At 42.3% G+C, this 12,287-nt stretch overlaps 1 protein-coding gene across 2 annotated transcripts in view; it reads left to right on the forward strand.

The window, feature by feature from the left end:
* L2HGDH (L-2-hydroxyglutarate dehydrogenase) overlaps positions 1 to 12,287 on the forward strand; it is a 55,709-nt gene that overhangs the window by 37,771 nt on the left and 5,651 nt on the right. For both annotated transcript variants that reach the window (XM_085862103.1, XM_085862112.1), the window contains exon 9: positions 47 to 204. In XM_085862103.1, coding sequence (XP_085718229.1) covers positions 47 to 204 — 158 coding nt within the window. The remainder of the gene's footprint in view (positions 1 to 46; positions 205 to 12,287) is intronic.

Below are 12,287 nucleotides of genomic sequence, written 5' to 3' on the forward strand. Positions count from 1 at the left end.
TAATCATTATTTCCTTTATCTTGCCTGCTTCTCCCATGGGAACCAGGTTCCTGATCCCCGTTTCCCCTTTTTGGGAGTGCATTTCACGCCACGTATGGATGGAAGCATCTGGCTTGGTCCCAACGCCATCTTGGCATTCAAGCGCGAGGGTTACCGCCTAACGGATTTCAGCCTACGGGATTTCGCAGACGCCATTGCATTCCGGTGAATTTTCTTTCTCCCACTTTTTTGAAAATACACCACATTCACCAGGTATTATGTTATTCCTTGGTTATTCCATCGGTAAACTAAGGTCCAACCAATCTTTCTCCTTGTTTAGCAACTTCACGATGAGAGGAGGGTGATGGGTCTCCATAAAACACTGCAGTCCCAGTTCGATTTGATGGGCCTCAGTAGACCATTCCATGATTTTGATCCAGCTATGATAAAGGAGTCACAATTTGCGTTCAAGTCAGGATATCGTGTGACAATTATTTTGCAACAGAGTGCTTGCTAGGTCAATCTTGGGGCATTTGGCCTCTCCTTAAAGAGGTCAGCCTATGCTTCTCAATAGTAATCACAAATTATGAACTGATACCACCTGTTGGCTTGACCAGGAAGGCAGATGCTTCTTCCTGAAGGTCATTGGTCAGCCAGTTGGTTTGCACCCAGTAATCTGATAGATAGCAACTTCTTTATTCCCCTGAAATCCAAGCTCTTGAGACTGCTGTCTTAAACCATAATTGGCACAAGAGCAAGTGTATGTCTTGTTTTAATTATAACACTGTACTAGATAATTTGTAGTTGAAAGTACCTCAATAATTATAGAAAGCTAGCTCTGTCTGTCATCTGTACAATCCTAAACTGCTGCATGGAATGAGTTGCAACTTGGTAGTTGTATTGGGGATGTGCAGAGATTTTTTAATTGATTACATTTTTTTAAAGAAAGTTGGGATGGTTACAATCAACTTGAGTTTTAACATTAAAGTCAGTGAATTATCATATGATACTATTTGTTTGGTTTAGCTTATGTTTTGACATGAACAAGTCATTGTACGAAATGAATTCTCTTCGGGCTCGGCTTTTAAAGCCCCAATTTTAGCGTAGAGTCCGGCAATATATTGTTATACCGGTATAATTTTTCATATCGATATAGCGATAAACCAAAAACAAAGAGATGAAACAAAATAATCGGTATATCACCAACAAATCAAAGTAAATACTGTACATTATTTCAAAAGCTTTGATGCACTCGATTATACCTGGAACAGTGGAACGTATGACGTCAACACATACCAGGAAGCAGGTACAGTAGGTTTCAATTTTTAACCCTCAGCACCCGAGCACCATACAAGCAATCGCGTTTTTCCTTGCCCTCGTGGTTGTTTTGAAAGCGATTGCCAGTTGGTTATTAGCCCCCATTGGACTTGGTCTGAAACGGAGGCTTATGGATTTGGTCTCAATTTTTGTGTGCGTGCGTGCATCCGCAACCACATCTCAGACATGTATCGACCGATTTGATTCGTACTTGGCAAAAGGGCAACACATGATGGTATACATATGCACGTCATTTTATTTTCCGACATCAGATCCAAGATGGCTGACTGGTGGCCATTGTAGTTGTAATAAAAAAAAAACAGTGTCGAACACATCGTCGACCATTTCTCAGACATGCATTTACCGACGTTGTTTAAACTTGGGACACAGATAAAGAATGATGGCTTACATAACCACGTCTTTTTTTCTTTTTTTGAGGTCAGATTCAAGATGGCCGACTGCTGGCCACTTTGTTCCTTCAATGTGTCCCCAACGATTTCTCAGACATGCATGATCCGATTTTGTTCAAACATGGCACAAGCACAGCACATGATGGCATACATGTGCTCCTCACTTTATTTTGCGATGTGATCAAAGATGGTCGACTGGTAGTCTGGTGGCCATTTAAGTTGTACATAAATATAGGCTAGCTGTTTAACTACGTACAGCAAAATTACTAAAACAACGGGGGCTATGACATTTTATGTCCTTTTTTTTAACTTGTTTTATATGAATTGGGTGTGCTTTAGAAAGCCTGTGTTGATGACCGGTATGGCAATCCATGATGGTCATAATGGCCTGAGTCGATTACTGGTTCGGCTATCCACAATAGTCATACCTGCCTGTACTGTTTATCAACACTGATCTCGCTTTAAAACAAAATCATTTTTAATACGAGTGGAATAACCATTCTCATCCGGGGGAAAAAAGCCTGGAGTGGGAATACTTCGAAAAATTACCATGTGTCAATGATGTGTACTTCATATCTGAATAGCATTGAACCATTGGACCATTACGTGTTTTTGGAACCTTTGCAGTTTTTTTTTATAGAACAAGCTCAAATGAGCTAAGATCCTCGTCCTCTTAATGATGACGTCCTAAAAATGAATATGACGTCATTGTGATGTATCAGGTTTGCGATAAATTATCTGTGATAATGCCCGGCTTGATTCCCGCAAACAAAATTCAAACAGCTTGCCGAGTTTCGGAGATAGTGGTATAGGCGATTTCCATTAGCGGCGATATTATGACGTCAACTTTTTTTCTAGGAAGAATTTCCAAAATCGGAGATGGTTACTGTCTGCGGGTGGGCTTTCTGCATATACATGGAAAGATTCACCAAGATCTGATGAACACTCTGGGTTGTGAAACAAAAAAATATCAAAAAATAGGAATGACGTCATAAAAATTGATATGACGTCATAATAATTTATCGTATGTGCGGTAATTAATCTCTGCTAATGCCCTGTTCATTTCCCGCAAACAGAATTCAAAAAGCTTGCCTAGTTTCGGAGATAATTTTTTAGGTGATTCCCATTAGCGGAGATATTTTGACGTCATAACTTTTTCTCTTGGAGGAATTTTCAAAATCGGAGATGGTTACTGTCTGTGCGGGGAATTTTTACATGTATATTCCAGGTTTCAGGTTGTTTCGATGAAAACTGTAGGCTGTGAAACAAAAATCTCCACAAGAAGAAGATGAAGAACAACAACGTGAGTAAGATTGAGAGATCCTCCACAAGGATCGAAAAAAACTGGTTATATACTTTTAACAATTGTGTAGAAATTTGGTCAAAATCAATAAAATCAATAAAATCAATATTAATTGAGCCTTCGGGTATATCGATCGCGGAAAAAATAGAATCCGACGTAGCCTAGTTGGGTGCATTCAAGGTCAAGGGCTCGGTCAGTGTGGTGGAGTAAATGAATGGGAAAAAGGAGAAATCGTTGAAGGGGTAGAGTCGGTTTACAGGAAGTAGCTCCAGTGGGCCATCTGGTAACTATATAACTCTATCGATACAATCGATGCAAATTTAACTCCAACTCAGACCGACTGAAAAATGTATACCTTCTGTATTACCTTCGTTATATATTTTTTTTAGTTTTATACAGCTTATGCCGATTTTTGGAAAATTTGTGTAAAACGCTGGTACACGTCGAATAAGTTATGGGTAAGTTTTGATAACATTGAGAGCACGCTGAAAAACACTGCCATACGTTGTTGTACGCTGGCTTTAAACGTTGTACTTTTCGGTTGTCCTCAAATTTTCCATGCTTGAAATTTTAAGACTTATGCCAGCGTATGACTCACAAGTTCCGCTACGCTGGCCATAAGTTGTAAGCACGTCACGCGATCGTTGACACACGTCGACACACGTTACTTGTAAGTTACTCATAAGTCGAAACACCTCGGGGTCATGTTTAACATACCCAAAACTTATTTCTAACCTATGAGTAACGTGTTGTACTCACGTTACGCGATCAGTGACACACGTCCACACACGTTACTTGTAAGGTGCTCATAAGTCGAAACACATCAAGGTAATGGTTTGCGTCAGTGTTTCAGACTCCCTGGTTTTTTTTTTTTTGTTTGTTTGTTTTTTTCTTCCTTCCTTCGGTATGATGGTGATTTTGACACTTCGATTTCTAATGCGGTTATAATATAATTAATAGGCTGCCGCTCAACGATTTAAATCATAACCGCACTGTACACTGAACACTGTCATACCGAAGAAAAAAAAAACCGGGAGTCTGGAACACTGACGCTAACCATTACCTTGACGTGTTTCGACTTATGAGTAACTTACGAGTAACGTGTGTCTGTGTGTCAACGATCGCGTGACGTGCGTACAACTTATTCCCATCGCATGCGGAGCGTGTGTCATACGCCTAGTACGTCGTAAAATTTTCAACATGTTTAAAATTACAAGACGTACTCCATTTAGTACGACGTATGATAGCGTACTTTAGTGTTCTATTCACGTATACCAAACTTACCCATACCGTATTCGACGTGCGCCAGCGTTTTAGACGCATTTTTCAGAGGTCGGCATACGCTGGCAAGATCGCCAAGGTGTGACTGCGATGTTGACACTTCCATTTCTGCGGCGGTTATGATTTGAATCGTTGTGCGGCAGCCTTTTCATAACCTACGCCACGTCATCGTCGGCGATGCGTGCAGCGCTATGCATAAGTTAGACTATCGTTGAGCATAGGTTGTGAAGGCCGACAACAGGTTCAGCATTCGTTGGTATAAGTTATTGATAACACAACGAAATGTTCTGTGTCCGTTACTAATACGTTATGCATTAGACCAAGTCGTTATGAATACGTCCGAATCTTTAAAAAAAAAACATCAAAAGTTCAACGTAAGCCAGCGTTTTACATACATTTTAATACGTTGCCATTGCTGGCTAAAACGTCAAGGTGTGACTGGGCCTTTAGCAGCATCATTGGATTCTTCAAGAGAACATTGGTTCACTCACTCACCTAAATTCACTCACTCATCTCAATTCACTCTCTCACCTCCATTCACTCACTCACCTCCATTCACTCACTCACCTCAATTCACTCTCTCACCCAGGTTCACTCTCTCACTCAGGTTCACTCTCTCTCACCCAAATTCACTCTCTCACCTAAATTCACTCTCTCATCTCAATTCATTCACTCACCTCCATTCACTCACTCACCCAGGTTCACTCTCTCACTCAGGTTCACTCTCTCTCACCTAAATTCACTCTCTCACCTCAATTCACTCTCTCACCTCAATTCACTCTCTCACCTCCATTCATTCACTCACCCAGGTTCACTCTCTCACCTCCATTCATTCACTCACCCAGGTTCACTCTCTCACCTCAATTCACTCTCTCACCCAGGTTCACTCTCTCACCTCCATTCATTAACTCACCCAGGTTCACTCTCTCACCTCCATTCATTCACTCACCCAGTTCACTCTCTCACCTCAATTCACTCTCTCACCCAGGTTCACTCTCTCACCCAGGTTCACTCTCTCACCTCAATTCATTCACTCACCCAGTTCACTCTCTCACATCAATTCACTCTCTCACCCAGGTTCACTCTCTGACCTCCATTCATTCACTCACCCAGTTCACTCTCTCACCTCAATTCACTCTCTCACCCAGGTTCACTCTCTCACCTCCATTCACGCTCTCGCCTCAATTCACGCTCTCACCTCAATTCACTCACTCACCTCAATTCATTCACTCACCCAGGTTCACTCTCTCACCTCCATTCATTCACTCACCCAGGTTCACTCTCTCACCTCCATTCATTCACTCACGCAGGTTCACTCTCACCTCCATTAATTCACTCACCCAGTTCACTCTCTCACCCAGGTTCACTCTCTCACCTCCATTCAATCACTCGCCTCAATTCACTCTCTCACCTCAATTCATTCACTCACCTCAATTCACTCACTCACCTCAATTTATTCACTCACCTCGGTTCACTCTCTCACCTACATTCAATCACTCGCCTCAATTCACTCTCTCGCCTCAATTCACTCTCTCGCCTCAATTCACTCTCTCGCCTCAATTCACTCACTCACCTCAATTCACTCACTCACCTCAATTCACTCACTCACCCAGGTTCACTCGCTCACCTCAATTTATTCACTCAACCAGGTTCACTGACTCACCTCCATTCACTGACTCACCTCCATTCACTCACTCACCTCCATTCACTCACTCACCTCCATTCACTCACTCACCTCCATTCACTCACTCACCTCCATTCGCTCACCAAAATTCACTCTCTCACCTCCATTCACTCACTCACCTCCATTCACTCACTCACCTCCATTCACTCACTCACTCAGGTTCACTCACTCACCCAGGTTCACTCTCTCACCTCAATTCATTCACTCTCCCAGGTTCACTCTCTTCACCACCATTCATTCACTCACCCAGGTTCACTCTCTCAGCTCAATTCATTCACTCACCCAAGTTCACTCTCTCACCCAGGTTCACTCACTCACCTCAATTCATTCACTCACCCAGGTTCACTCTCTCACCCCAATTCATTCACTCACCTCAATTCATTCACTCACCCAGGTTCACTCTCTCACCTCCATTCACTCACTCACCCAGGTTCACTCTCTCACCTCAATTCATTCACTCACCCAGGTTCACTCTCTCACCTCAATTCATTTACTCACCCAGGTTTACTCTCACCTCAATTCATTCACTCACTCAGGTTCACTCTCTTCACCTCCATTCATTCCCTCACTCAGGTTCACTCTCTTCACCTCCATTCATTCACTCACCCAGGTTCACTCTTCCGGTTCCGGGTTTGGAGCGATGAGAGGTCTCTTTCGGAGCTCTCTACTGACGTTCTCACAGTTGTTTCCGGTCGTTATTTTTTCCGTTTTAACTGTTTCATTTTCTCACCTACATGTTACTGTGTGTTCCAAGTTCGGTTTTGTTTCAAAAATCGTGCTATTTTGTGAGTTTTTTTGTCGATGTTCCTACCGGGTGTTTGAGGCCTAGGCCTTGGCCTCGGCTTAAGGCCTACCGGTTCCCCTCGGTGTTCGATCGTTTTTTTTCTCCCCATTACCTTCAATTTCTATCCTCCCGACTTTCCTAACGTCCCCCATTCTCCAAACTAATCTTTATTTCTTTTCTCAAAAAAAAAACAAAAAAAAACAACAACAATACGTGAACCTTCTCCCGATTCTGCTTCTTCTTCTTCTTCTTCTTCCTCTTTTCTTCCTCCTTTTCTTCCTCAATTTTTTTCTACAACACTTCCATGACCTAATCTGTTGAAAACTCTCTCAAACATTAATAATAACTAGCACGTGCCCATAAAAAAATAAAAATAATAATAATAATAATAAATAAATAAACCACACAGGCCGTTTCTTCGCTCTCACGTGCCCGTACGTGCGTGACCTGGAAGTTCGATATTATTCGCAGTTACGATTATTCGCAATTTATTTTTAATACCCAATTATTCAATTAGCGCCAACGTATTTTACCTTTTCGCAATGTCGTGGCAAGGAAAAACAAAAAGAGAAGAGAAGAGAGAGAAAAAATTTACTTCCTGGTTCGGAACATACCAGCACTCTGATGTTCCCAAAATTTATACACCGTCTAATATGAAAACGATCATAACTTGGGGCATTGTGTTTATCTATAAATGCGCATAAGAAATAGAGAAATTATTAGAATACACAAAGTCATCATTATCCGGAAGCCCTACGTTGCAACCCGTAATGGGGAACGCGGCTGTGCTTCCCTTCCCCATCGGTCACGCCCACGCAACAACGTGTCTTCCCATTGGTTTGGTAAATAAATAGCCATAACTTGGGAAGCACTTGTACGATTAATATCAAACCTTGAAAAGGCACATCCTCAGGTCCCCAGCAATATATCTGGCAAGTTTCAATTTGATCGGACCAATGGTTGTCGAGAAACAGCGGTCACACACACACACACACACACACACACACACACACACACACACACACACACACACACACACACACACACACACACACACACACACACACACACACACACACACACACACACACACATACACACACACACATTGCTGGAATTATAGATAGATAACAAAAACGATCTTATAATGCTTCATCTTCCTCTTTGACACATGTGGTACTCTTTACTGTTTCATAATGCACTACTCTTCTGCTATTTTAAAAGACTGCTCTCATTTTGACCTTTCCTTCATACCTTGCCTAAAAAAATCCAACTGGTACAGCGTTTCTTCTCTCTATTCTCTGAATTCGCCCTTATTGGATCCATCAAGAATTGTGTTAAATCACATCTCTGACCTAAAACTTAAAAAAAAAACCCCAGTTTGCTATGAATGTTCGCTTTCCATCACCCATTCTTTTTTGTCCAACTTCAGTGCCATCTCACTCTCAAAGCAACCATCCCACTCTTCTCCCTCCAAGCCTCCCTCTCACCTCTCTCAAAAATTCCCCCCTCACCTTTCTCCCACCTTTCATCCCCCTCACTCATCCTTCTCAAAGTTGCCCCCCCTCTCATCCACCAAGCTGCCTCCCTCCACTGCCCTCTCACCTCCATCTCTTCACTCCACCTCCTCAAATCCTCAACTGCATTCTTCCTCCTGTCTTGTCCCCCCTCCTTTCCCCCAGCACCACAGAGCCTTTTCTCCTTCTCATTCGGCCCCTCCCCTAGCTATTCTGCAATTCCCCACACTCTTTCAACAACCCTCCTTATCTCCCCCCCTTTGTCCCTTGTCCTACCCTCTCCCCCCACCCCCTGCACCCAAAGCCACCTCCCCTACCTCTTCATTAAAAGTGTGGACCTCAAATATCCGGGGCCTTCTCCTAACCTTTCAGATCTTTCCATACAGGCTCCCCACCACATTTCCGCAGGGCGCTCAAGGTCCGCCAACAACCCCCTTCTGGTAAAACTACCAAAATTACGAATCGCTGCTCACCTTCACTCTTTCATTCCTATTTTTTTCCCGCCTTTGGAATAAACTCCCTCACTCTATTCTTTCCCATTCTTCCCTCCAGGCTTTCAAAACAGCTGTTCACCACCACCTCTTATCCAAATCCAAATCCAAATCCTCGATCTTTTCTACCCCCAATAATCCACCCAAGCCCACTTCCTTCAATTCCCCTGCTTTCCTTCCTGAAAGTCCCTGTAATGTCCATCTTCTCTTCCCCATGTTCTCCGTCCCATCCCTCTCCCTTCCACAGATCTCCTAATGTCTCTGTTCCCCACTGTTTTGTCCCTCCCACTCCCGCCACTCTTGTCTCATGCCCCCCTTGCTGTGCGTTGTGTTTTAGCTCTCATACGAGCCTCGACAAGGTGCACAAAAAAAAAAGAGATTCTAATGAAAATCTTATAACCTTCAGTGCCTGTAGAAAGCCTCCACCCCCTTTTCAAAATTTTCACCTATTGTTGCCTTGTAAGCTGGAATTAAATTCCATTAAATCAGACTTTTCCCACCTTTTATTTACACATCACAACCCACAACTTCCAACTGAAAAACAAATTCTGCACATTTCAGAAAATTAATTAAAAATATAAAACCAGAATATCTTGGTTAGATAAGTGTCCACTCCCCTGAGTTAATACATGGTGGAAGCACCTTTGGCAGCAATTACAGCTGTGAATCTGTTGGGAAAGGTCTCCACTAACTTTGTACACCTTGATTGGGCAATATTTGTCCATTCTTCTGTACAAAACTGTTCAAGCTCAGTCAACTTGCATGGGGAGTGTTGATGGACAGCAATCTTCAAGTCATGCCACAGATTTTCATTTGGATTTAGGTCAGGGCTCTGACTGGGGCACTCAAGGATATTTATCTTATTGTTCCTAAAGGCCCAGTCACACCTTGACGTTTTAGCCAGCTTATGCCGATTTTTGGAAAATTTGTCTAAAACGCTGGCACACGTCGAATACGTTATGGGTAAGTTTTGATAACATTGAGAGCACGCTGAAAAACATTGCCATACGTCGTTGTACGCTGGCTTTAAACGTTGAACTTTTGGGTTTTCCTCGAATTTTTTCATGCTTGAAATTTTACGACGTATGCCAGCGTATGACTCACACGTTCCGCTACGCTGGCCATAAGCTGTAAGCACGTTATGCGATCGTTGACATGTTGAAACATGTTACTTGTAAGTTACTCATAAGTCGAAACACGTGGAGGTAATGTTTAGCGTACCTGAAACTTATTTCTAACCTATGAGTAACGTTTTGTAAGCATGCTACACGAATGTTGTTCACACTTTGCAACACGTTACTTGAAAGTGCGACTACTACTATTACTACTACCAACATCGACATCAGTAAATTCTCTCCAACTACTACTACTACGACTAATAACATCAACATCACTAAATTCTCTCGAACTTCTACTACTACTACTACTACTACTACCAACATCGACATCCCTAAATTCTCTCGAACTACTTCTGCTACTACTAATACTAATACTACTACTACTAACATTGACAACACTAAATTCTCTCGAACTACTACTACTACTACCAACATCGACATCACTAAATTCTCTCGAAGTACTACTACTACTACCAACATCGACATCACTAAATTCTCTCGAAGTACTACTACTACTACCAACATCGACATCACTAAATTCTCTCGAAGTACTACTACTGCTACTACTACTACCAACATCGACATCCCTAAATTCTCTCGAACTACTTCTGCTACTACTAATACTAATACTACTACTACTAACATTGACAACATAAATTCTCTCGAACTACTACCAACATCGACATCACTAAATTCTCTCGAAGTACTACTACTACTACCAACATCGACATCACTAAATTCTCTCGAAGTACTACTACTGCTACTACTACTACTAACATCGACATCACTAAATTCTCTCGAACTACTACTACTACTACTAATAACATCGACATCACTAAATTCTCTCGAACTACTACTACTACTACTACTGCTACTGACATTGACATCTCCTCAACATGGAGTCTGGAACACTGACGGGTTCCTCTTGTGAACCCCATTTTTATATACCAATTCCCCTAAACGCTGCCAATACGCCATTATACGGTAGCTGTAAGTTAGAAACACGTTCAGTAAGTTCTGTGGTCGTCCGGAAGACGTCAATCAAATTTGTCTACATACGCCAATGTGCGTTTGAGATGCTTTAAACATAGGTTCAGAGCACCTTACTCATAGGTTCAAAGCACGCTACTAATAGGTTCAAAGCACGTTACTCGTAGGTTAAAAATTCAGTTTCGGGTCTGCTAAACATTACCTAGACGTGTTTTGACGTATGAGTAACTTACAAGTAATGTGTGGCCGACGTGTGTAAACGATTGCGGAGCGTGCCGAGAACTTATGCCAGCGTATGCGGAACTTGTGAGCCATACGTCGAGTACGTCGTAAAATTTTCAGCATGCTTGAAATTTCACGACGTACTAGACGTACCACGTAATATGCCAGCATACTTCATTGTTTTTCATCGTGCTGCTAACGTATACACAACTTACCCATACCGTATTCGACGTGTCCCAGCGTTTTAGACACATTTTTCATAGGTCGGCATACGCTGGCTAAATCGTCAAGGTGTGACTGCGATGTTGATGCTTCCAATTTTCAGGCGGTTATGATTTAAATCTGCGTGCGGCAGGTGTTTAACAGAGAACGCCACGAGTTCGTCGGCGATACGTGCAGCGCGCTATGACTAAGTTAAAGTATCGTTGGGCATAGGTTGTGAACGCCGACAACAGGCTAAGCATTCGTTGGTATAAGTTATCTTTAACACAACGAAACGTTCTGTGCCCGTTACTAATACGTTATGCATACGACCAACACGTTATGAATACTACCAAAACTTAAAAAAAAGCTCAAAACTTCAGCGTACGCCAACGTTTTACGTGCATTTTTATACGTAGCCATTCCTGGCTAAAACGTCAAGGTGTGACTGGGCCTTTAGCCACTCCAGTGTAGCTTTGGCTGTGTGCTTCGGGTTATTATCATGTTGAAAGGTGAACGTCCATTCCAATTTCAGCTTTCTTGCAGAGGATAGCAGGATTTCCTCTGATATTTCTGTATTTTACTCCATCCATTTTCCCTTCTATCCTGACAAGTGCCCCAGTCCCTGCTGATGAGAAACATCCCCATAACATGATACTGTCACCACCATGCTTCACAGTAGGGATGTTGTTCTTTGGTTGATGTGCTGTGTTGGGTTTGCACCAAATGCAACGTTTTGCATTTAGGCCAAAAAGTTCCATCTTGGTTTCATCAGACCACAAAACCTTTTGCCACATGACTTCAGAATCTCCAGATTGTTTTTTTTTGCATTCCTCAAATGGGACTCAAGGTGGGCCTTTTTGAATAATGGCTTCCTTCTTGCTGCCCTACCATACAGGCCACACTTGTGGAGTGCTTGGGATTTGTTGTCATCTGCACAAATTTCTAAATTTGTTAATTTTCATCCGATTGACTTGAAATTTGAAGAGT

Source organism: Eptatretus burgeri, chromosome 2 (assembly GCF_056783735.1).
Source record: "Eptatretus burgeri isolate ZD-2024b chromosome 2, Ebu_testis_v1, whole genome shotgun sequence".
NCBI classification, from domain to species: domain Eukaryota; kingdom Metazoa; phylum Chordata; class Myxini; order Myxiniformes; family Myxinidae; genus Eptatretus; species Eptatretus burgeri.